At 37.6% G+C, this 26,958-nt stretch overlaps 2 protein-coding genes across 3 annotated transcripts; both read right to left on the bottom strand.

Moving 5' to 3' along the window:
- Nucleotides 1–1,805: 1,805 nt before the first annotated feature.
- LOC126817692 (uncharacterized) lies at nucleotides 1,806–6,874 on the bottom strand. The gene is made up of 5 exons (XM_050544806.2): nucleotides 6,588–6,874; nucleotides 4,630–5,387; nucleotides 4,067–4,222; nucleotides 3,459–3,602; nucleotides 1,806–3,043 (listed from the first exon to the last, which is right to left on the bottom strand). Coding segments are annotated over exons 1-5 (1,542 nt in total). The 5' UTR covers nucleotides 6,590–6,874; the 3' UTR covers nucleotides 1,806–2,561.
- An 8,643-nt stretch (nucleotides 6,875–15,517) lies between these two features.
- LOC126818374 (uncharacterized) lies at nucleotides 15,518–25,962 on the bottom strand. 2 transcript variants are annotated; one of them, XM_050545766.2, is made up of 13 exons: nucleotides 25,855–25,962; nucleotides 25,330–25,417; nucleotides 24,355–24,581; nucleotides 23,710–23,941; nucleotides 23,091–23,183; nucleotides 22,033–22,271; nucleotides 21,301–21,532; nucleotides 20,720–20,841; nucleotides 20,124–20,529; nucleotides 19,753–19,872; nucleotides 19,104–19,226; nucleotides 16,493–16,621; nucleotides 15,518–15,897 (listed from the first exon to the last, which is right to left on the bottom strand). In XM_050545766.2, the coding sequence occupies exons 1-13, from the start codon at nucleotides 25,855–25,857 to the stop codon at nucleotides 15,536–15,538; spliced, it is 2,376 nt and encodes a 791-aa protein (XP_050401723.1). In that variant the 5' UTR covers nucleotides 25,858–25,962; the 3' UTR covers nucleotides 15,518–15,535. The 2 variants fall into 2 exon arrangements, with proteins under 2 accessions (XP_050401723.1, XP_050401724.1); XM_050545767.2 differs by having other exon boundaries at nucleotides 25,773–25,898.
- Between the last annotated feature and the right edge of the window lie 996 nt (nucleotides 25,963–26,958).

Raw genomic sequence — 26,958 nt, 5'->3', positions numbered from 1 at the left:
AAGTTATAACGAAAAACATTTGAACCGGGAAAATTTTCCATTTTTAAACTCGCTAAGTTATAATGAGCAACATTTGAACCGGGAAAAAATTGGAAGGTTTTATAAACGGTGCACGGAACATTCGTTTACAAACCAATTTGGATAAAACTTTTAAAATAAGCACCACATGACCTACTTAATCGTTTGAGATCAAGTTAGATTTGACCTGATTTCAGAGCTTTGCCCTATTTTGATGTAATAATGCACAGACCCACCCAGGTTTTTTTTGTGAAAAAACGGTAACGGTAGACAAAGATATTTGTCTATTACGTCACTTTATGTAGACAGTTTTAAAGTTTTATTCTTTGAGCCATTGATTTTATTACTTTTATATGGTATAGAGTTTAGTGAAAAATAATAATATGTACTTTTTCCGAAAAAGATTTTAAAAAAAAGAATAATGATAATCTTTGCAAACTAATTAGTATCCTGGTGGATGTAATAGTAAATATCAGAGGGTGAAAACCACAACCATAGCTTTGAGATCATTGAAGTTAGAGCGTTTGACAGTCTCTGGGTTTTATATAATAATTTGTATAATGTTCCGTCATCCCGGGTATTGAATAAATGCAAAGTACCCAAAATAAAATAAAGGTAAATCAAATGGGGTTTAACGCCCTACTGTTCTGCCCCGACCGGGCTAATGAAAAATAACAGGAAGATGGCGGCAGTAAATACCCTTTATTTATAGATGAAAAGCTTTAAAAATGTATCAGGAAATTCGAAATAGTTTTGAATTTGGGTTAGCTGAACATTATATTCCACACTTTATATTACTTACTAATGAAGTAATGTTTCTTTTGATATGCATTTTAAAGTCAGGTACTTTAAAGGATTAGGTATCAAACGCTTATATGTAAGAAATGCGCTGACCACTCTTGAAATTTCCACCGCGAGTAACAATGTCTGTTGGTTTATAAGAGAGGGTACTTTTCCAGTGACTTCTAAGTTCTAGACAAAGGAAACCCAGGCGAACCGTAGTAAATTGTGCATTCTCATCAAGCCTTCACAACACGACGTATTACTAACGCGGCTTGATGGTCATTAAATATGATGTCCAGACAGGACGGAAGTTTGGAGGTAGGGAACGAAAAAACGATAGTACGCTTGCACGCAGGGATCTTGAGCTGTGGGAGCAAACGAAGGGGCTAGATAAAACGATATGCGATCCTACTCCTTGTCACGTACAAGTGTGGGATCGAAACTTTGCCTCTTGATAGACCTTATGATATAAAGCGCGTGCGTTAAGCCATTAGACACCCCCGCCCTCCCGCATCAGGAAAGTGACCGGGCGGGGGCCCATCCTTCGCACACGCGTCTGTCATCAGATAGAAACAAGCATGCAAAGATGAACTTCGGCAATGATTGGTTCCTGGAGGGACGCCCCTAAGAAAAGTTTTCTGTTATTTTGAGCAATTTTAGATTATTAATGAAACTTTTATTTTATCTGACGGGTTATTTCGAATAGCGATAGAACAAGTTGTATAGCTTGCAAAGTAGTTCTCGGTCTCCTGTAACTGGACTTACTGTAGTATGAAACTTTGCCTCTTGATAGACCTTATGATATAAAGCGCGCGCGTTAAGCCATTAGACACCCCGCCCTCCCGAATAGCGATAGAACAAGTTGTATAGCCTGCATAGTAGTTCTTGGTCTCCTGTAACTGGACTTACTGTAATATGAAATTTCATCAAATAGACAACCTTCATCAACTCAAAAAGATACCCGTTTAAGATAATATTTTCAGTAAAATAATTAGAAAAAAAACTATCAACGATAACAATTTATTTACAAACATAACAAAATTATATAGATAACATGATGTGAAAATAATTATATACAAATTAATCTCGTTATAATAAAGAGTATACCCAAAAAAGGTTTGGAGAGTTACCTTAGCTGCAGTTATATACATGTATATTGTTATGTAATGTTCTTTAAAAATCAACAGTTTTGTTAGGCGGTATTTAGGCAGTGTATGGTCCACCATTGCGTTTGAATGAATTGTGCTTTAAGTCTATATCAACACAATGACAAAAGACAAGATTTTTGAAATAGTGATCATTGCACCAATTAGGTTATGGATTTATGTCATGTGCAGTTAAAATAAACAACTTACAGACACTATCCAGCACGTGCATTACAGTCAAATACGTCACGTGGGTCCATTATTTCAACTAGTATAAATAATGTACGCTTGACACATTGTCCGTACAGTTATTTGAAATAATGCTACGCCAACATCAAAGGATGACGTCACATCTGTATTTTAAATATAACTATAATACTACATCGTCAGTCTGAAGACTTATGGTGGTGTGGTCTACTTAGATAGGGTATAGTGTGCATATTTTGCAACGCTGTAGGACCGTTTTTTTAAACTATGGAAAGATGGTTGTAGTGTTAGCAGATTCCAGCAGATTTTCGGACTGTTACATATACACTGTAAACCATTGAATGCAAGTGGGGATTTCTATCTTTTGTTCCCATATACAAACAAGTTTGAGAAATACAAAGAAGCTGTTTATGCGCTGATTTTGGATATACCGTTTAGATTAGTCCACTCAGATTCCAGCTTATCCATTTTTTTGTACGAGGGGAATTGAACGCTTGAATCGGATGATTGACTGGACTCGTTGTTGGTCGATATCACAGAGACGACGGGCGATTTAGAGCTTTTAGAACTTCCTTCCACATCACTTCGTTTTGGGAGTGATAGGACTAAGCGTTTCCAAAATTTACCGTTTTCTTTCTCGTTAGTTTCTGGGGACCATTTTATATAGGTTATTGTTTCCAAAATATTTTTTAGTGTTCTGTCCATTTTGTCTGTTTTGCTCTGAACATCCTTGTACATAATAGGGATGATCCTCTGTCGTAGTCTCAATGTTTCAACCTGTGCCGTCTGATACTCAAAACGCGCGAATTCACTGTCTAAGTAATTTGGAGAAATAACCAGCACCGTACGTCTACTATTTTGAACTGCCCATAGAATATTGTTGGCTATGGCTGAAAAGGAAATATATATAAATTCAATAACAATGTTACTCCTCCATCCACTGGGGATAATAATAATAAAGTAACATATTTGAGACTCGCGATTTCAATTGGTTGCTCTCAACCGTAGTTTTAAAATATCTCGACTAACAAAACGAAACGTGATTAAAACATTTAAAACAACAGGGCCCTGACAGAATTGCGCTTCATAAGAACTACTGGGGATTACACAAGAATCCAATAGTCACAAAACTCACCAACCTGGCATTCCACCAGTCAGTGATTGTATAGAGGGAATTGAGTTTGACATAGCGACATCCCGCTTGTGTAGAATACAGAGTTGAATAAAGACAAAACAAGAATGAAATAAGAATAATAATAGGATTTGAATTGACGAGGAAATTATGAATAAATATACTATACTCACTCTCCCCAACTACAAAATCTCGGAAATGGAGACAAAGTTTAAAATTCATTTCTTTTTCAAGTTTTGGAAATAACGTTTTTAGAACAAATTCTTCGTCGTCTGGATGTGATTTGTAGGAGATAAAGGCATCAAACAACATCCCATCTGCAAAGTAAAGGACGTTTTAAATGAAGTTAACGATTAAATGAGCTAAACCTGTAATTTTTCCATATATTTCGATATTATAAACACGAATTAAAATTCAATATTAGTCCATTTCAATTTATATTGATGTTGTTATGGGATCCTAATATCCAATATTTAAGGCATAATGAACATTTTGAAATCAGTACATGAGTCGTGTATTCTATGGTTTCGGTCACCAATTGTAATGCACAAAGAAAAACTTATCCTACATGACAATATGTAATGGCTGATTTACAAACGACACAATAATAATAATTTAAAAAAAAAACATGTAGAATGGATTAAGCAGACATAAATGACTGAAGTTCAATTTTGACTGTTCAAGCGTATTTCACCGAACATAATTGACTAGATATTACAATAAAAAATTCAAAGATTTAATATAAATCAGTCAATCAAAACCATTGTAAAGCTAGCATTACCCGAGTCTTCCACTGGTTGGAAGAAATGGACGATCTTCATGGCTATAATTTCTCTTCTCTTCCACATCCAGTATATTAGAACGATAAACACCAAAAACAAAACGAGGACAGCGCCTACACATCCACCAACAGTATACCATACCCAAGCATTAGATACTGAAAATAAAATTAAGAAAAAAATAAAAGTATAATATATGGTGTAAGTAAGTTTTCTAAACTTTGGAGAGAGTATGCTCGAAATCATTATTATATCGCAGTCATTGAAAAAGATGTGCCTTCTCCGAAATATAGATTAATTATGAAATAATATGAAATATATTTTATTAAATAATCATAATGGTTTTTATACAGCTTTCATATTATGTGTTTGCTGAGAGAAGGCAATGCCATGGAAAAGGTAAATATGGGAATCGGGTTTAACGTTTAAGGGTATTTATTATATTTTTCCATACTTGCTGGTATGTGCCGAAGGGATGTGTAATACATAACAACTATCTATAGTACAACACCTGGACAACGATACAAGCTGTAAGAGAACTATCAAGTGAATGTTGAACACTTACCTTCTGGGATTCTTTCATCACACAAATCTCCAGTCCATTTATAGTAACAGTCACATTTCTCGTGGGTGCCATTAGTACCACAGCCGCCATGTACACAGTCTTTTAAACACTTTTCGGTGCAGTAATTTCCAATGTACCCTTTATCACAGTCACACGTGTATTTCCCTTCATCAACATTACATCTGCCATGAAAACACTCAAATCCATCACAAATTCTCTCGGATTCTGGTCGGAGTGTAGTTGTGGTACCAGTTGTAGCGTTGACACCCAACGTTGCAATATCAGCTTTTTTTGTCTCACAACTTCCGCCGGTATACTCGTCCGTACAATTGCAGTAACATTCAGTATCAGTATCCACCTTCTTTCCTCCATTAATACACCTTGTGAAGGAACAAGCCCATGCTTTATTGCTGAAATCTGGGTTATTCTGCTTCCGTGTCTCACATGTACTTCCAGTGAATTCATCTGAACAACTACAAATTATGGAGCACAGGTTTGGATTGAATGAACACGTTCCGCCATTTTTACAGAAATCAGACGAAGCCATACATTTATCTTCGCAGGATGCATTATTTGTCATTTCTGGGGTGTTCATGGAAACGTTGAAATTTTGTGAATTATTTGACGGTTTAGGTGTGTTCATGGAAAAGTTAAAATTTTGTCTTTTATATCGATGTAAGTTTCGCCCATGTACTGAATGTATCGAGATAATAAATGTTAATAGTATCACTATACATATGCCTTTCTCCAACATATTCCTGTAAATGTAAATACATATTTTAATTTTGTTTATACATGTATATTTTAATCCGTGACATTCATAAAATTAGTATCAAATAATAGTTGGGAAACAAAAATAAAAGATACCAAAGGGAATGTATTTTATGTTACATTTTATTAAATGTTCATTCAAACGGAACCTATGGATAAAAGGATAAGTATAATAACTGTCTGCGTACAAAACAGGTCACTCAATCGTGAACAGTTATTAAATTAAGCCAAGCTCACATCCTGCCGTAGGGCCTACGTGTTTTGGACACGCATGGGCCGTTGGGTTTGGTGGCTCGCAGACCGGCCGCAAGAAACCGGATAAAAGTTTTGTAAACAGTACAGGCACAGTTACGGCCGGTCTGCGATCTTCTACGGTTTTGAACACACGCAAGTGACGCGTAAGTCTCACGCACGGGTTTACTAAAATATCGCCCGTAGACTTCTAGGATTTACAAGTTCGTTATTATATTTTCTAGGATGGGCAATTTAAAACCTATAAAATATGCTATAGTTTCTCTTGTTATTCAAGCACCCCTTTATTCTGCTCTATTTAATAAGTAGCCGGATCTGCCCTATTATTAGTCTCCTGTCTAATACATGATAAACTTTAGAATTATTAACTGGTGTTGAAATGACGTATACATTGGCCGAACATTTATTTTAGAGTCTTCAATTATTAACTGGTGTTGAAATGACGTATACATTGGCCGAACATTTATTTTAGAGTCTTCAATTTTCATATTTTCAATTTAGCCGTCTTCCAAACCACGTACCTGTTTATTTTAAACGCTGATACAATTCAAGCGAATGGATAGTGTGCAACTTATAATATTATTGTTTTAATCACCAATAGTCTATATACATCGTGATTAGAGTACATACGTGTATTTAGTCTCCATCTACCGTCTTTGGCATTATAACTATTGCATGTACATAGAATTTTACAACCAAGATTGACAGAACCGCTCACTCTGTCCCAAATTTAAATGTAATACTGTAGATTTATTGATATATTATATTGTCGTCATCCTGTATACCACCACCGCTATTATGTTTTAGCAATGTAACATTCATTACTTATTTCTGAAATAAGTGTTGAAACGATGGACATAGAATATATATTTGCCATTACCCTCACATAATACTATATATCAAACTCATTATAATGTATTATTGTAGCTACTTACATTTTTGGAAAACTTTACATTTACTGAAAATATCAACAATCCACTCGAATCTACACTGCGTTGTTGTGACGATAATCTTCCCCTTCTGGGTTCAGTCGAGGTCATACATATAAAAATACTAGGAAAGCGGTAAAATGTCCACTCCAAAATGTGCTTAAGTCTATATACTTATATTGTCGAGATGGTAGGTAAATCCCGTATAATACGAAGTACGTATGTCGTATATTAATGTGGCCAACTCAGTGTGTGAGTCATCACTACAACTGTTTACTAACTAACTGGGTTATATTGTAAAGGAGTTTAATAAAAGAAAAGGGGAGGCTGAAAACATAATCACGGTTGACTGAACGTGTTAATAGCTTAAAGGCGCATTTTACAGATTAATCAACAAGGCCATTATTATCTATCTTCTATATACTATTAGTGGTGACTGTCGTTTGTCTGTCTGTCTGTCTGTCTGTTGGAGTTCGTGGGTTCGCTCCAGGTGATGGTCGAGAAAATTAATCGTGATTGTCCGACGTGGTTTCCGTTTGCCAGTGGTGCAGGACGGAGGGCCTGACAAGGACAGCTGTCTAGTTGTTCGGATGGAACGAGAAACCGATGTGCACGTAAAAGAGTCACTGTCTATGCAAAATTCCCCTTATTACACACTGTGGTGTATACGTCATACCAGTCTTCATTAGCCCAGTCAGGGCAGAATAGTAGGACGTTAAACCCTATTTCATTTCATCTCGTTTCATTTCTGTCTGTCTGTCGTGGGTTGGTGGATACAGTAGGGCTGTACCATGGCTGAAATTTAGTGTACAGGGGTAGCTCGTAACGGGCAGTAACATAGGCCTGGTGGCGTTGCATGACCTATCGCTTCCGGGGTTATGCTACTTCCGGTTCATGGCTATACCTGCTATTATTAAATATATTTATGTAAAAGATGCCGTTTATGCACCCCAATTATTAATCTCAGCTATTTTGTTATATTTTTTACCTGTTATAATTTGACCGATTAATCGTCAAAGTTCTTTCGGTCATTTACAATTTAGGTGCCAAATACTAGTGAACATTACTAAATGTAATTTTACTATCTTAATTCTAAGACATATTTCTGAATCATACGTATTAAACAGACTCCCTGGTAGAACTTTCCTCACCCAAAAGAAGGGGTTCCCAGGTGAGGTTTAAGGACTTAATTGGCATCGGTGTCTGATTAGATTTAGCGATTACATTTCTGTCAATCTATAATAACATTGCCTTATAACGATGTCTGATCCTACATTTATTCAACACACCATTTCACAAATCGTGATGTTCTTAGTTTAAATATGGGATGTTTACTAAGTCAAGCTATATAATTACTGCCAGTGTTTGTATAGATCACGATACACTGAATTTGTATAATTGCGTTTGTTTGACCCAAATAAAGCAATCTTCACGTAATTATTAAACTTAAAGCTGTCATAAAATTCGATACAAACTAAAGTATTGTCGAACTGAGGAATGGTAATTTTAAAACTTTTTTAAGTCAATTAAATAGGGAAATCTGTTACATTATATTAAGACTAATATATCCGACGAATGGATGTTAGTAAAGAAAGGCAGTCGAGTGGAGCTCGATGTGGATGCATTTTATTTCTTATATGTATAACTGGCCAACAGAGCGAGTCGAATATTTATTTTCGTAAAATAATAATTCCCTTTTAATCTTCCAAATTTATTCTTTTTTGAGATTGTGTACTTACTTGGGGATATCATAAAGCGTAGAAAGTCATCAGGATTTTTCGTGAAAAATACGTTGTGTTAGTGTATCATATGGAAACCTTGTTTTTAAAGCGTCCACGAGATTTCTCTTTGTGATCAAGGGCCATAACCCCAATAATATTGTTCGGAGAAACGCTCTTTCGTCTCATGAACATTAGCCCAGTGTACGAGTTCCAAGTCAATCGAATGACCACTTTAGCCTCTAGAGCGTCCACAAGATGGAAAGTGTAGTCTGTAGAAAGTTTAGAAGAAATTGTGGACGAATAATGGACGGCTGGACTGGGGAAACGGCAATATACCATCACATTTCCATGTGGGCGTATACAATCTGATGACGGGCAACAGCACATTAGAAACATAATCTGATAACGTACGTTATCCGAGAAATCGTTGAAAATCAACAGGCAGTTTAGTCTGATGAACATGATCACTGTAAATTCCAAATCAATCTGAAAATATCTCTTTAGATCACCTAAACAGATAAGCTAGCAGAACCCAGTTTACCATGGAGATGGAGACCCACGTGTTTACTTTTTGAAATCCATTTATAATACACAAAATGTACAAATTACTTTAAATATCTATACAACTTTCTTGTAAATGTCAATGTGTATATGTATATAGTATTGTAGTTAACAAGGTGATTGTCAAATATGCATCCTCATAAACTAAAGTTATGTGATCAAGTTTTGTTTCAATTGGATCCTCCTCATAAAAATCCCCCTACTAAACTCTCTTTGTCGTGTTGTTCATAACTCAAGCGTAACATTCAATATGTAAAGGTCATGAAAAAAATATGAATACGGCACCCCCCGACTTAAACATGATAAACATTGTATTGGTGTGATGTTTTAGTTTAACCCCGTAAAATATTGCCAAAACTGTGTTTACAGAAGACTGAAACTTTAAAAAAATTTATGGGGGTGCCCCCCCCCCCCCAGTGGAAGGGCGACCCTCCCACACTCTCCCTATCGCGCTACATCGGCTACTGCGCAGCCTCGTGCCTCCGGCGTCACAGATTGTCAACAGTTTATATAATTTCATTTGCGCCCCCCCCCCCACACCTAAATATAGATTTCACGGCTACGCCTCTCACTGTAGGGTTTATTTTAGTTATAAGAAAGGTGTTCTGTTTAATATAGAAATTCTTTACCTACATGATGTGTGACGAAAACTAGGGTAATGAAGTAGCTTGCATTATTCTACTACTATCTTAGACTAACTCGCCGACAGTTATGCCAGTATCCTTTGCTGGAAGTAGGGTACTATAGTCCAGTTATCTCGTGCACAGATTAGTACAATTAACTAGAATAGTGTTGACGTAAAACGGTGCCTATACGAAACAATTACCCACAAATGGTAATTGTCCCGCCCTAATAGATGTCGCATTATAATATCTATATAGGAGAGATATGGTTTGATTTACCTTCAGATATCATGACGAGACCGTAGGGAAGATCATCATTCAGAGCTCAGGGGAACATACCCATAGCCTCCTCGGCTTAGAGGCTAGGGTGAACACATCATCCTAGCGCGAACCTTATGTAGAACTAGCCAGAAGTATGTGGCTCTTGTCACGTTTAGGCCGTTAGATCTGAGTTAGGAAGGATATTAAACCGTGGATAATTTAATAACTCGAAAAGTACTATCATAACTTTGTAGTTTGCTGTATTTGTTATATAAAAATTGATGACTGAAATAATTGATCCCACAACGTGAAGTCGAACAAAGTCATAGACGATACTGTCACAGCCTATCTCTTATTTGGAGTCCGTGACCGGGAAAGTCACATCTACCCCGTAGTGCCACACTAATGGTTCAGTGCGAAACATTAAGTAATATATTGATATTGTACCAGTGCGATAGCACGAGGGTAATATCTATATATTACGCAATGTCTTGCACCAGACCATTAAACAACTTAAAATACAGACACTATCCAGCACGTGCATTTCAATGAAATACATCACACGTGTCCAATATGCAACTAGTAGGCTTGGAACATTGCCCGTACCATTTTTTGAAATAATGGTACGCCAACATCAAAGGATGACGTCACATCTGTATTTTAAATCCGACGAAGGATGTAAAAAAAAAAAAAAAAAAAGAAAGAAAAAAAAAAAAGAAAGACAGCCGAGTGGAGCCAGAAAATTACATTTACTCTTTGAATTTTGATTTTGATAAACACAAATATACTTTTTGATAATCAAATTGCACCTTCTGAGATTTTGTAACTTCTTAATATAGTGACAATCCAGTAGTGCAAAATTTGCAGGTTGAGCGAAGCTTGTTACGGCTTGTATAACTTGATATGGATGCATTTTATTTTTTATATGTAAAACTGACCAGCTGAATTTTATTTTCTTAAAATAATAATTACATTTTAATTTTCCAAATTTTAGTCTCTTTTTGGGTTGCGTCTTACTTGGAGTTATCAGAAATCGTTGAAAGTTAACAGGATTTTTCGCAAACAAAAACGATGTGTATAATCAGATGTACCCACGGGATTTTCTTTGTAATCAAGAGAGAGCCGTAACTCCGATAGTAATATTCGGAAATACGCCTCTTCGTCTCGTGAACATTAACCCAGTGTATGACTTTAACGACAATCTAATGATCATTTAGCCTTTACAGCGTCCGTAAGATGGCACTGATGTAGTCTGTAGAACGTTCATAAGATATTCTAGCTGTATAATGGACGGGCGGACGGAATGGGGCAGCGGCAGTATACGATCACATTTCCATGTGGGCATATAACCAGCGACTGCCATGCAGGATACGCCCACATTTTTCAAGAGATGGATAGAGAACAAGCTAAAAACAAACGGGATTTTTTGTAAAATCAGGGGCAATAATCCAGAAAGTTATGGTCTGAAATGCGCAAATATTAAAAGGGACTGAGATCTTTGGGATATAAAGATATGTTTTAAGTTTCATCAGAATCGGATAACCAGCGGCTGCCAGGCAGGATACGCCCACATTTTCGAGAGATGGATAGAGAACAAGCTAAAAAGAAAGATTTTTCGTACACTCAGGGGCCATAATTCAGGAAGTTACGGTCCGATATGTGCGATTATCGAAGGTAACTGAGATCTTTGGGTTACAAACTTACATTTCAAGTTTCAACAAAATCGGATAAAAATTGTGACCTCTATAGGGTCCACAATCTTGATATACCATATGTTTACGCTAGTTGAGAACGAACGGCGGCCATTTTGTCTGTCAATTTTAAGCCAATTTTCACGAAATTCGAACTCAGTCGTCCTTAGGGTGTAACGGTGATATAATTATATGGTTTTTTAAATCGGATAAAAATTATGACCTCTATAGGGCCCACAAGTTAAAAACGGGATTTTTCGTACAATTAGGGGCCATAATTCAGGAAGTTACGGTCCGATATGCGTGAATATCGAAAGGAACCGAGATCTGTGGGATATAAACTTACATTTCAAGTTTCATCAAAATATGATTAAAATTGTGACCTCTATAGGGTCCACAACCTTGATAAACCATATTTTTACGCTATTTGAGAACGAACGGCGGCCATTTTGTCTGTCAGTTTTGGGCCGATTTTCACGAAATTCGAACTCAGTCGTCCTTGGGGTCTAACGGTGATATAATAATACGTTTTTTTTTAAATCGGATAAAAATTATGACCTCTATGGGCTCAAGCTAAAATCGAGATTTTTCGTACAATCAGGGGCCATAATTCAGAAAGTTACTGTCCGATATGTGCGAATATCGAAAGGAACCAGGATCTTTGGGTTATAAACTTACATTTCAAGTTTCATCAAAATCAGAAGAAAATTGTGACCCTTAGAGGGTCCACAACATTGATATACCATATTTTTACGCTATTTGAGTACGAGGGGCGGCCATTTTGTCTGTCAGTTTTGGTCCGATTTTTACGAAATTCGACCTCAACCATCCTTATTATGTACGGTGATATCAAACGGATAAATCGGATAAAAATTATGACCGCTATAGAGAGAGAGAGAGATGGGGTTTAACGTCCACTCGACACAAACTAGGTCATTTCGGGACTAACATATGGTTCAATTTTATTTCCTTAATTCGCTTGCGCGTAGGGGTCTTTAGCAGTGGGAGGAAACCGGAGGACCCGGAGAAAACCCACGAGGTTGGATAGGCGACCCTACTCCTTGTCACGTACAACCGGGGATTCGAAACCACGCCAGTTGACTCAATGACAGACTTAATGATACAGCGCGCACGTGCTAACCACTAAGCCATCCAACCCCCCTGACCGCTATAGGGTCCACAAGCTAAAAACGCGATTTTTCGTACAATCTGGGGCCATAATTCAGGAATTTACGGTCCGATATGCGCAATTATCGACAGGATCCGAGATCTTTGGGTTACAAACTTACATTTCAAGTTTCATCAAAATCAGAAGAAAATTGTGATCTCTAAAGAGTTCACAACCTTGGTATACCATATTTTTTACGCTATTTGAGAACGCTGGGCGGCCATTTTATCTGTCAGTTTTGGGCCAATTTTCACGAAATTTGAACTCAACCATCTTTAGGGTGTAACGGTGATATATTAAAACGGTTTTTTAAATCAGATAAAAATTATGACTTCTATAGGGTCCACAAGCTAAATACGCGATTTTTCGTACAACCATAATTCAGGAAGTTACGGTCTGATGTGCGCGAATATCGAAAGGACCCGAGATCTTTGGGTTATAAACTTACATTTCAAGTTTCAACAAGACAGAGAGAGAGAGAAATGGGGTTTAACGTCCACTCGACACAAACTAGGTCATTTCGGGACTAACATATGGTTTAATTTTATTTACATAATTCGCTTGCGCGTAGGGGTCTTAAGCAGTGGGAGGAAACCGGAGGACCCGGAGAAAACCCACGAGGTTGGACAGGCGACCCTTCTCCTTGCCACGTACAACCGGGGATTCGAAACCACGCCAGTCGACTTAATGACAGACTTTTTGATACAGCGCGCGCACGCTAACCATTCAGCCATCCAACCCCCCCAAGTTTCAACAAAATCGGATAAAAATTGTGTCCTCTATAGGGTCAACAAGCTAAAAACGCGATTTTTCATACAATCAGGGGCCATGCCAATATCGAAAGGAACCGAGATCTTAGGGAGATAAACCTATATTTCAAGTTTCGTTGAAATCAGATAGAAATTGTGACCTATCGAGTGTCCACAAACAATTGTGGGGCGAGGACAATCTACGTCCACATGAAAATGCGGGCGTATAAAAACTGATGAAGGTCAACAACACGTTAGAAACAATATTTGATAAACTTTTAAGTTCTCCATGCACCAATAATCTGATGACTTACGTTACCAGAGAAATCGCTGAAAAGCGGATGAATACAAGTTCAAAATCAATCTATTTAGATCACTTGAACAGAATCCAGTTTACCATGCAGGCGGAGACCAACAATCAACTTGGATGTGTTATAAGCCGAAGTGCAGCCTTCCGTAGCTTCTCTGCTTTTCAATATTTTAAAACCATAATAATGTAAAATATTAAGTACTACTAAACATAACTGAAGTTTCATCAGATAAGAGATTAAAATGTACCCTGCGGCTGGTTTGCATTACGATAACTCTTTTTTTCTTATCAAAACCATAATATTTTGATATAAATATACACGAACAGAAAATCAAGATGATGTGGTTTTTTTTTAAAAACTTATCTTAATTGTGCAGAGAAATAAATGCGCTTAAAGGAACATTATTAACACTCAATATTATTGGGAATCACTTGATACTATTACAATGCCTTAGGGTCGTTATGATCGGAAAATAGTTGTTAACTAAATAATATCATGGGACAAATTGAACTTTTTTAAACCTGCCGTCACCTGTACTCGACTGCGACAGATGCTAAATCATCCTCAATCTTGGCCCCTTTTAATAGCATTGGGGTTCGTATAATCTTTCCTACAGTGATGCAGGACGGAGGGCCTGGCAAGGACAGCTGTCTAGTCGTTCGGATGGGGCGAAATCCGAGGTCCCGTATACACATTGTCGTGCACGTAAAAGATCCCTTGGCAGTTGGAATTCAATATAAGAGTAGGCCGTAGCGCCGCTGCCCGGGCCCGTCTTCATTAGCCCAGTTTAGGAGCAGAACACTAACAGTATGACGTTAAACCCCATTCATTTCATTTCTACAAGCACTATGGACACACGTTTTAACCGGGTTTTCTACTATAAATGAAATGAAATGGGGTTTAACGTCCTACTGTTCTGCCCCTATACTGGGCTAATGAAGACGGGCATACGCCATACAGTGTGCTATGAAGGAAATTTTGCCCGGGCAGCGGCACCATCGCCTACTCTTATATCGAATTCCAACTGCCAGGGGATCTTTTACGTGCATTCTAATATATACACGGGACCTCGTCTCATCCGAAGGACTAGACAGCTGTCCTTGTCAGGCCCTCTGTTCTGCACCACTGACAAGGGGAAACCACGTCGGAAAATCTGGATGCACTTTCTCGGCCAGTGCAGGGATCGAACACCCGACCTCCAGGCTAGCGAGCCAGCGTCTTAACCAACTAGCCACCGTGGCTCCCTTTTCTACTATAGCCAATCCACACAAAAACTCATTCACCGTGTCATCCTTTCTCAGTTTACTACATTCTAAATGTATTAGCTTTTTAAGTCCTTTTTCGTACATTTTAGATAAATCATCGCCTTCCAGCAACCCGTTCTTTAAACAGTGCACAGATATCCTGTTCATCCACATTCATATCAGAATGTCCACATTTTCTAGACAAAACTGTTCAGCAACGAATCTTTTCCATAGAAAAGATAAATAAGAAGAAGGGATAAATAAGGAGAGAAAAGATAAATAAGGAGCCAAAAGATAACGACGGTAAAACACCATTAGTCTAAATAATACAAAAATTTTGTGTTATCAAGACTGTAAAACTCATTCCATTCCAGAGTTCCCACATAGCCAGCTCAGACGGAGGTGACAACAATATACGACCGCCTTTCAATGTTGTCGTATAAAAAAAGTGAGGCATCTTGATAAATCGACACTTTGCTGTTCTAAAATAGGTTCCCTTTGAAAAAAGCAACACTATAAAAGCCAAGGAACCGAATCAAACCTTACACGAGTGTGTAATTCTGTTCCCGCCAGTCAACCATCATCTCCAATAAACGTGAACAACAAAAATGGTATATTTACTTTATTAGAATTCACTTCTTGGGTTAGCATCGTGAATATGTGCTTCATTAATTATTCCATCATTGTCATGTCTGTCCAAATGTTGTTCACTTCGCGACTGTCTAGCTTCTAAGATATCCATTCTGTCGGCACTGGGACGCCTGTCCAAACTAACACGTGGGAAAAAGGCGGGATAATAGAACTGTGGCCTTCTCGAAGCCGCCGGTGGTGGATAATTTGGTTTACCAGCACAGCATTCACGACATTCTGGTATCATTAATATAAGGGCCATGATAGTTAAAATAGTTATAATAATTAACCACAGTAACAACCCAATCACAACTGCTCTGGTGACTAAGTTGACATTATCACCTCCCGTCTGAGCAGCTGAAAAATATATACACGGAATAAATCAATAGATTTGGAATAGCTTTTTATACCAATAACATACGTTTCTTTTACTTACTAGTTATGTAATGCGAGAACTTAATTTTGTACTGAATAGTGATTTTCAGTATTCGACCCATACATTGGGTAGTCCATGTTCTTTAACTTGTATACTATTGCTTTCACCGATATGCCTCGGTTTTTCTCAGTTGCGTATACAGAATTCCGAAAAAATGGGATGGGTGGTGGCATTAAATATGTGAATGGTTTTTCTTACATCCTAAACGACTGGACCCACTTTACATGCAGACAGGAATGAAATGTCCCAAAGATTCTTCTCAAACCATAGTAAGATTAAAGTCTTGAGAGAAATGAAATGGTATAAATCTGTGAGAACGTTACAAGTCCGAGACACGAGATATTTAAAGGACCATGATTCAACGTCCACACATCACAAATTAATTTCGAAATGAGCAGTGAGAACTACTGGGCAAATTTAGGTCAAATAGAAAACATTAAAATCCAAGCTAGTATGCCCCTTTTAAGTTAAGGTTCTTTTAGAGGATGCTGTGCTCGTTATGGGTAACTTACTTACAGGCAGAACCACCTGTCGAAGTACTTGATGTTTTCTCAAACGGTCCAGCACAATAATAACCATTCCATAAATTGATACACAATTGACTAACTTTACAGGATGTTTTACCACCAGAACATTCATCATAATCTGAAAAAAAAGTAGGAAATGAAATGAAATGGAGTTTAACGTCCTACTGTTCTGCTCCGAACTCGGCTAATAAAGACGGGCATGCGCCATTCAGTGTGCTATGAGGGAAATTTTGCCCGGACAGCGGCACTACGGCCTACTCTTATATCGAATTCCAACTGCCAAGGGATCTTTTACGTGCACGCCAATGTGTACACGGGACCTCGGTTTTTCTTCCCATCCGAACGACTAGACAGCTGTCTTGATCAGGCCCTCAGTCACTGACAAGGGGGAACCACGTGAAAAAAAAGTAGGAAAATATTATAATAATCTAAAAGCATAGACAGGGAAGATTTCTGTGCAAACTCTGCAATCATTGTAAACATATCCCGCACGCCAAATTAATATAAAAGAAAAACAAACGAACTCTGTTTCAGTCAAAACGCGTTCTATATTTACTATCCAAAAATAATTTTGAGAGTCGAAAGGGTTCTTCATAGTGCAATGAAGAATCACAAGTTTAACAGCTCAAATTGAGAACTTGCATAAAGGTCCGTAAAATAAATTCGGAATTTCGATACTTTAAGATAATTGTTAAATAGTGTTTGGGTGCCATTGTGTCGAAATTAAAACAAGCGGTTGCCATGCAAGATACGCCCACATTTTGCAAGAGATGGACAGAGAACAAGCTCAAAAAAAGAAGTGATTTTTTCGTACAATCAAGGGCCATAATTCAGGACATTATGATCCAATATGTGCGAATATCGAAAGGAACCAAGATCTTTGGGTTATAAATATGTATTTCAAGTTTCATCAAAATCGGATCAAAATTGTGACCTCTATAGGGTCCACAACCTTGATATACCATATTTTTACGCTATTTGAGAACGAACGGCGGCCATTTTGTTTGTCAATTTTGGGCCAATTTTCACGAAATTCGAACTCTGTCGTCCTTAGGGTGTAATGGTGGCATAATAATACGTTTTTTTAAATCTGATAAAAATTATGACCTATATAGGGTCCACAAGCTAAAAACGCGATTTTTCGTACAATCAGGGACCATAATTCAGGAAGTTAAGGTCCGATATGCGCGAATATCGAAAGGAACCGAGATTTTTGGGTTATAAAATTACATTTCAAGTTTCAACAAAATCGGATAAAAATTGTGACCTCTATAGGGTCCACAACCTTGATATATCATATTTTTACGCTATTTTACGAACGGCGGGAATTTTGTCTGTCAATTTTGGGACAATTTTCTTGAAATTCGACCTCAGTTGTTTTTAGGGTGTAACGGTGATATAATAATACGTTTTTTTAAAATCGGATAAAAATTATGACCTCTATAGGGTCCACAAGCTAAAAACGCGATTTTTCGTATAATCATGGGCCATAATTCTGGAAGTTACGGTACGATATGCGCGAATATCGAAAAGAACCGAGATCTTTGGGTTATAAACTTACATTTCAAGTTTCATCAAAATCGGACAAAAATTGTGACCTCTATTGGGTCCACAACCTTGATATACCATATTCTTACGCTATTTGAGAACGAACGGCAGTCATTTTGTCTGTCAATTTTGGGCCGATTTTCACGAAATTCGAACTCAGTCGTCCTTAGGGTGAAACGGTGATATAATAATACGGGTTTTTAAATCGGATAAAAATTATGACTCTACAGGGTCCACAAGCTAAAAACGCGATTTTTCGTACAATCATGGGCCATAATTTAGGAAGTTACAGTCCGATATGCGCGAATATCGAAAGGAATCGAGATCTTTGGGTTATAAACTTACATTTCAAGTTTCAACAAAATCGGATAAAAATTGTGACCTCTATAGGGTCCACAACCTTGATATACCATATTTTTACGCTATTTGAGAACGAACAGCGGCCATTTTGTCTGTCAATTTTGGGCCGATTTTCACGAAATTCGAACCCAGTCGTCGTTAGGGTGTAACGGTGATATAATAATAATACGGTTTTTTAAATCGGATAAAAATTATGACTTCTATAGGGTCCACAAGCTAGTTACAGTCCGATATGCGCGAATATCGAAAGGAACTGAGATCTTTGGGTTATAAACTTACATTTCAAGTTTCAACAAAATCGGATAAAAATTGTGACCTCTATAGGGTCCACAAGCTAAAAACGTGATTTTTTGTACAGACAGGGGCCATAATCCATGAAGTTTCGATCCGATACATGCCAATATCGAAAGCAGCCGAGAAATTTTTGGGATAAAGCTATATTTCAAGTTTCGTCAAAATCGGACAAGAATTGTGACCTGTAGAGAGTCCACAAACAAATTGTGGACGGACGGACAGGGGCGACGACAATATACGTCCACATGAAAATGTGGGCGTATAAAAACAAACTATATACTTCACTATATATTCCTGTTAGTACGTAGATTTGATATTGAGCCAATGGTTAGGAAATATCAACAGTGGAGACAAATCCAACTTAATACCCCCTTCCTTTTTTTGCAGAAATTACATACCATCACATTTATGACTATCATTAGAGAGTCTCAATCCTAGGGGACAGTCACAATGATAACTTCCAGGTGTATTAACACAATCATATTGACAGTTACCATTTTCTATATGACATTCGTTGATTTCTGTAGAAAAAAGTAATATACAGGACTCATATCATATTCTTGAAGCCCTGTTTACAAGCATTATCAGTTTATTGGTCATTGTTATACTACTTTCTATGGGAGGCTAAATTATAGGAATATACGTTCTCTAGGAACGGTTCTCATGTCCACTACCTGATGGTTTATGTTTCAAATCGTCGTCTCGCGTGGTTTGCTATGATTTCTCTGCAGCAGTACAGTCTTGAATTGAAACGAACTATATACTTCCGAAAATCGGAAATGCTTTGGGAATAAAGACACGTCAATGCTTACCCACCCCAAATCAATTTTTGGCTAGAAAAATATCACCAGGGATAAATCAGGCACGTACATCCATCTACAACCATCATCAACCCACGGCTTCCAAGAAATAGATGCAAACATAGTTTTGCTTACGTCTATCTACTTAATACACTGTATAAACAGCACCGAGGTGATGTTAAACAATTAAAGATTGTGGACTATGAACAAAGCTCTTTGTTTCTAGATTTAAAGAAGCTTTTCTTACCTAAACATCTCGTATCTTCTGACACCAAATAACCAGGTTTACAGCCACATTTAGCACCAAGGGGAGTATCTAAACAGTGATGTTCACATTTCAATCCTGACTTAGAGCAAAAATCCACCGCTAGAAAAACAAAATTTCTTTTACAAGACATATTACATTAAAAGCTAGACATTATCTCAGCCTCATTCTGATCATTGTTTTATTTCTTGTATATAGTACCAAGCGATTAACACCTTAAAAGAATGATTGCTAAGGTAGCACTGGGTGATCAAAAACCAAATGGGGCGACTGTACAATTTTAATGATATACCAGTAGTTTGTTTCGATAATTCGTATCATGTAACGATTGATGCTTAGCAAACACTACTTACTTAATGGTGACCACATGGGTCCCTTGGGTCCATACACACCATCAACACCAACAGGTCCTGGTCCACCATCCCCTCCATCTGAACCAATTTCACCACTCAAGCCTTGCAATCCTGTTGATCCGATTGGTCCAACTATGCCAGTTTCCCCTGGTGTTCCCCTCTGTGCGTCACCAGTTAAACCCGTAATTCCAGTTTCTCCTGGGGGACCCTTTTCTCCATAATCTCCACGATCTCCAACAATGCCCCTATCCCCTATCAATCCACGATCTCCGATTGGGCCTGTGTTCCCACGCGCCCCTTCCTGTCCGATCGTTCCATCGGATCCTCTGGGTCCCGCTGGACCAACCGGGCCAGTATTTCCCTGTGGACCTTTATCGCCACCATCTCCATTTTCACCACGGTCTCCCTAAAATCAAAACATCCACACATGATACACATGTCATTAAGCTAAAACAAAACGTAATTTCAGCATCATCGGTATGATAAAACATAAATAAGTGTGTTTGTTGTATAATAAAGCGCAGGATTCTTCATAAATCTAGAATGACAAGACGGTGTTTTTATAGCTGAACAGTTTCAACATATAGATAGCTTACCAAATCTCCCTGCGTCCCCTTTTCACCCCGTAAACCTACATCACCCCTACTTCCTCTAGCTCCAAACTCTCCAGCAATTCCTTGAAAACCACGAGGTCCAGTTTCACCAGTTTGTGACAATACTGTAATATTAAAGATTCTTATCAAATGTTATAAGCAGCAGTGTGTGTGATTTACAGTTTATTAGAAAACAAATTCCTCACGGCTTAATCCACGCTAATTAATAGATACTCAAGGTTGGTTACTTAACACCTACACATGTACATTCTTACAGCAATTTGATCCACCGACTAAATTCATGTTCTTGTTACACGATTTCTTACTTATCATACAGGACATGGGCAATCTTTGCTTTTGGTAAAGATAAAAATTGTCTGTTTGGTTGAATTTTATGGGTTTGTGTTGTGTGATGTGCACTGAAAACCGCCTTTTTAAAACAAATGTACGTTCATAGATACCGTCAGCACTAATTGAGAAAAGAAGATACGACTTGACACTAACATTGTCTCAAACTTTAAGGAATTGGTTAATTGGGTAGCAGATTTAATTAGGAAATCATCTGAAGGAAAACTCTTACATACCTAGTAATTCTACTTCAATAGCAAATAACATGGTCGTTTGAAATGGTGGAAAGCTGACAGTGTCAAACAGACGAGCATAGTTTCTGTTGGGATATACCTTTTTAATGCTTTGTGATCGAAGCACATCTTGAACATAATAATACGGTACACAACTATAATTCTGGTTTTCCGTAGTAAATCCAAGACTATCAGATGCTCTTATTTTGAAGTAATCACTTGGTTGTAACCGTAGCTACAATAGTAAGGATGGAGATATAATGATTTATATAAATAATATATATAAACGATGTACATTTAAACTATGTTCAGCATACTATGACAATGTGAAGACTCGAAGATCACTGATCTCTTTTATTGACACCTGTATTGTATGGTCTATTAGGGTTTCAAAGTTATAAAAAGACTTGTAACATGGACGGGAAATCTTCCTTTGTTCTTTTCGTTGAATAAGCAGATTGTTTTCCTCTAGTAGATTGGGTGGAGCTTAACCGTGCAATAACTAGACATGTTCAATGATATTGCACTCTTTAGCTGGTAACACTTGTTTTAGTAGAAATCATACAGAGAAGTGGGGTGGGTTTTCTGTGCAATAGCAAAAGCATGTTGAGCAGGTGTCAATGTTACAAGTCATTTATAGCACGCTTCATTCGTTAACAGGTTTAACATCTCGGCCTACGGCATCGATGTTTAAACCTGTTAACTCATGAGAGCCATGCTATAAATATAACTTACGTGTATGAGACCAGTTCGTTCTCCTGTATAAATCTTTTCATAAATTAATGTATAATTATAATATTTTTCTGTCACTTCTACTTTTCTCCATATCTGTAGTCTGATCCGACAATTTAATTGTGCATTTCGGAATCTAAAACCAATAACGGTTCCGTCTTCAAGCTTCAGTCCATGGTGAACAATGGCAGCTGGACCTGTATTGCTCATCAAATCTGTTGTGTAGTTATAACCAATAAATCCTGAAATTTGGAAACGTGTAGCTATAGTCTATGACTTAAGTATCAATAGCAGCTGTAACAAACATGGGTATTTATTTTAATGATTCGCAGAACCTCCGTACCTAGACTAAACACCCAAGCAACGTTCGTGTAAATCACTTATTTTCAGACCCCCCCCCCCTCTTGTGAAAATATTGTCAACCATAGATATACATCGTCCTTCAATTTTACAGCACCCCTAACATCACTTCCCGCCACCCTCGTTGCTCTGGGCTAGCTACGGCCCTGCTTATTTGGCGGATGAAGAACTCTAGACCCTCACAAATCATACCCGGTGTTTTATTCCTTATTTCAGCGAACAAATAATATATACATGTTCTTGTGGGCCCTGTGAATGTGATGGAATGTGGTTTAATGTTTTCTCAACACAATACATCGATCATTGAGACACATATAAAGTAGCTTTATTTTCCATGGATACCCATATGCTATGCGAGGATAGCGCCCCCCCCCCCTACCCTTCGTCTAGTTTCGAGTACCAAGGGTTCTATTACGTGCACACCATTTTGTACACAAGTGGACTAATATTTTAGTCCTAACTGAATGAATAGACACCATTTCCACGTCAGCCTCTAGCCGTCATCTGACAAGTTACAAGGCCGGGCTTGAAAAGTTCGGATGGTTCTTCACTGTCCGCCCCGGGAATATAACCGGAAAATCCTTGTTAGGAATTAATAAGTCTGACCACTAAACCACTACACCTCCTGCAGGCCCCATGAACTAGTTACACGTATAGTGATCTTTTTCAATAACTATTGTATATAATACATGTGTACTTACTGCCGAGTGTATATGGTGATATTGTAGCATCCGGTCGTCTTGTTGTTGTAGTTGTTGTCGTTGTCGATGTCGTCGTGCTGGTTATATTAGGATCTTAAGAATTGAAATAAATACTATAGTAGGTTTCAGGGTTCAAGCCACATCAATAGTAATTGGAACGGCTAAACGAAGTTAGTCGCGAAGAACCAGTTTACAAATTTGGTAGCCTAAATGTTTAATTTAGATTACCTGTATGTTTACAGATCAAAATCGTTATAGTTATTATTTTGGTCTTATACACGAAAGTGGTTATCCTGAGGAATAATTAATCATTAAATATAAAACTGGATTTCATCACGCCCTGGAAGAATCCCTAAACATGATTTACTGATACACTATTTCAATTTCTATCCGTTAGTGGAAATTTACCGTGCCACAAATGATATACATGGAACTCTGTTTATTCGTACCATCCTAACGACTAGAAAGACCTCCGTCCCGCACCAATGATAAGAGGAAATCGGGCTGGAAAATACCAAGGATTACACCGGGACAGAATCCAGGAGCTCTTGGTTTATGTTCCAGTGCAGCACTCACAGAGCCATCGTGACTTTAAAAATAATATAAAAAGCGTGATTACTTTTGACTATAATTCCTATTGGAAATAAGAACGTGGTCTGATAAGGATCAAAGTAATAAGTTTGTCCTACTGCTGGTCTAGGTTTCGTCTTGAAGGAATAAAACATGGTCTGTGATCGTCTTTTATCTCGAACATACAGATAGCCCACACATGTCGAAGATGCTTTCAAACTGCTGAATCCTAATTTTTGATTGGCTGTTACAGAAAACTTCTCCTGCTCTAATAGTTCCACCTGGTTGATACAAGACAGAGAAAAGTGATGAAATGCGATGTGGGTCGAATTTAAGAAAAGATAAATAAGAATTCAGCGTGTATGTCGAAAAGGTCAGAACTGATCACACAAAACGAATTGAAGGGGTTTTGAGTTCAAATCACAGGCCACTATTAAAGTAGTTTTGTCTGTGCAAACTCGAGGATTACTCCGGGTCCGCCTCATTGCCAAAGACCTACGCGCAAGCGAATAATCGAAATAAAATTGTACCGTATGTTGGTACCGAAATGAACTGGTTGTGTTGAGCGAACGACCGAATTACATTTCTCTCTCTTTCTCGGACCCAAAAGGATGCCAATTGAAATCTCCCTAAACTTAATGAAAAGTGACACCTGATGGTCTTCTAAAGAGTTGGTAGACTGTGTGTACTTTACCTCATGGTAACCCTTGTTAGCTCGAAACTCCTTATATTTCCATAATCTGTAGTTAGAGTTGGATATTTTATCCCATATTTCAAATCTTATAGTACAGTCATCTTCTGCCATTGTGATGTGAAACCCCGATACATTACTGTTAATAAGTTCTAAACCATCCAATACAACTGTTGAATAACCCTCACTGGCAACGTCAGAATAAGTCACATTATATCCTAAAGCAATATCTAAAGATAAAATGATAAATTTTCAAAACTGCCTTTACAAATGGCTGGTGAATTCTACCCGACAGCATTAGGTCCCATAGGTACTGTGGGCAATTACAAAATTTTATTTATGGCGATTCCTAAAATCCAATCTGAATATGGGTTTACGGGAACTGAATGTAAAAAAAATTCCATAATTTTCAGGGCCCTCTGTAATTCGTTCTTAAGAGTGTGGGCTGTTAACCGGAAATTCTCTAATGAGAAAAACAATAGAATGGGCCTTATAATGTCTTGTGGGATGAAATAACTGCACAATCATCATACTGTTTTATAAGCGAAATGAAATGGGGTTTAATGTCCTTTTCAGCGCCGACTCGGCTCATGAAGACGTTTTGTTCCATAAGACCATTGAACATTTTGGTATTAAAGGCAAACCCTATAGTATAACGAGCTCTTTGACATACGACGAGGGCATATTGGAATTCTGAGGCATTTTATGTCTTCATTGGAAATGAAATGAGATTTAACGGGTTAATGAAGACGTAATGGAATATCAGATTTAAAACTGTAATGTTGATGAATTAGTTATTTTGACTCAGATTGGCGCGGGCATTTATTCATTGAAATTATAATGGATTTGGTGGCTTCCTTGTTAAATGGCGAAATAGTTGGGGGGTCTATAAAAATCGGCAGAGAAGCCTGATGCGTTTAGCATTAAAGGGCCTTATTCCTTTATGGTTTAGCTCAGTGTCCAAATCGTTAGACCTACCTGTCACTCCTCTTTCCCAACAGTTTACGGCACAAATACCAAACACTATTACCACGAGTGCTGCACTAATATACTTTCCCAAATATTCCTGAAAAAACCCCATAAATTCTGTATTTACTTGCCAATAATTTCTGATTTAAATATTACAACTGGATACTATATAGAATGTGCGTTAGGATGGACAGCTTTTGAAATCCATATGTGGAGGACAGTAAGAAACGTTTTTTGTGATCGACAAAACTGTAAGCGAGTGGTAAACAAGAATTACGCCTTCCAGGTAAATTATAATTTATTCTTTATACATTTCACTTATTACATTAGTGATTTTTTGGTGTTTAAATCAAAAGATTTCGGTCCTTCGAAATTTTTTTCAGCCGTTTAACCATGTTAGGCCGTTGACTTGTTCTAACTGTGTTTCCACGCGCTATGTTGAAAGCACTTACCTGGATAATACGCGAAAGGGGTAACATCATTCAAATCCAACATTAACGTAATTGGAATCGTAAATAATCATAATATAAATACCATTTTCTCCACAAACTTTGTGGCCGTCAGCTTCTCATTATTTTTAACCAACAAAACACTGTTTACATCAGACGAAGACTCGCTTTCAAATGCTCGTGCACCACGAAACGGAAGGTCTTTAGTTGACCTTAAAGAGACTGCTGTAGGTAAGCACGTACGGTCTACGGTGTTACATTCTGAGAAAAAAGGACAGGACACCATACCCAATTTTATTTTTCCACAAAAAATGCAACTGCTTTTGGTTGAACGGTTAAATTTTGCTCGATCTTTATTGTGTTTTCCGGTCGATGCGGGTATGGACGGTCAGAGTCCCGGTGACAAACTCAAGGGCCTCAAAAAGTCAATATTGACATCGTGGGAATGTGCAAGGCGGTGTGTGTGTGATGGGTGTGTGTGTGATGTGTGTATGGGTGTGTGTGTGTGTGTGGAGGGGGGGGGGTGTCATTGAGTCCTGTATTGTCTCCAGCTTCACCACTGCATGGTTGGAGTTTTAAAGACAGTAGGTGGGTTTAATTGTCTATTACATTAAAGTTCAAGAATCTTCAACATTACATTCCAGACAAATTCCTACACATTCATTTTCTTTTCGTATGTAGGTGGGTGGGGGCATGGAGCCATCGAAAATACAAACAGATATACTGAGGAGACGCAATGAAAACGCAGCACCTTTAAAAATATTTATCACCCAATAATACATTCTACAGTAGATATCGCCTGTGTGATATATTTCATAATCTACTGCGATATCTCCTTAGGATTTGATTGGTCAGTTGAAAAGAAACTACTTTTTTTATTTTCAAAGAACAGTTCATTTCTTATTAAAAGTAACTCTTTTTTTTATTAAAAATGAACTATTGTTATTCAATTGACCTTGATGGAAACACTGGGTCAATATAAAGGACTTTGCAATGGTTGAATTGCTGTCAAAAAATGATGTATCACTACGCCGCAATGTTCAGTAAAAGTGAAATCTACAGCAAAGAATTATATTTTATCTATTTGTGCATGTAAGAAGGGATTGGGTGATAAATAAAATCTCCTACTCGTCTTTTTTGATATCAAAAAATATCAACACTCGTTGATAAAGTAAAAAAAACTCGGCAG

The sequence above is a fragment of the Patella vulgata genome, chromosome 4 (assembly GCF_932274485.2).
Source record: "Patella vulgata chromosome 4, xgPatVulg1.2, whole genome shotgun sequence".
Lineage (NCBI taxonomy): Eukaryota > Metazoa > Mollusca > Gastropoda > Patellidae > Patella > Patella vulgata.
The sequence above is the reverse complement of the archived record's forward strand: the minus strand, read 5'-3'. Positions and strand labels throughout refer to the sequence as shown.

What these genes read in the sequence shown, in the direction of transcription:
- LOC126818374 (XM_050545767.2), bottom strand. Translation starts at nt 25,802, where the DNA reads ATGATGTTACCCCTTTCGCGTATTATCCAG. An exon ending in TATTGAAGTAGAATTACTAG is followed by an intron (nt 20,842 to 21,300) that starts GTATGTAAGAGT and finishes TTAATATTACAG; the next exon opens with TATTGTCACAAACTGGTGAA. An exon ending in TTCGACAGGTGGTTCTGCCT is followed by an intron (nt 15,898 to 16,492) that starts GTAAGTAAGTTA and finishes TATATTTTTCAG; the next exon opens with CTGCTCAGACGGGAGGTGAT.
- LOC126817692 (XM_050544806.2), bottom strand. An exon ending in TGATGAAAGAATCCCAGAAG is followed by an intron (nt 4,223 to 4,629) that starts GTAAGTGTTCAA and finishes TTTTATTTTCAG; the next exon opens with TATCTAATGCTTGGGTATGG. An exon ending in AGATTTTGTAGTTGGGGAGA is followed by an intron (nt 3,044 to 3,458) that starts GTGAGTATAGTA and finishes TTTCCTTTTCAG; the next exon opens with CCATAGCCAACAATATTCTA.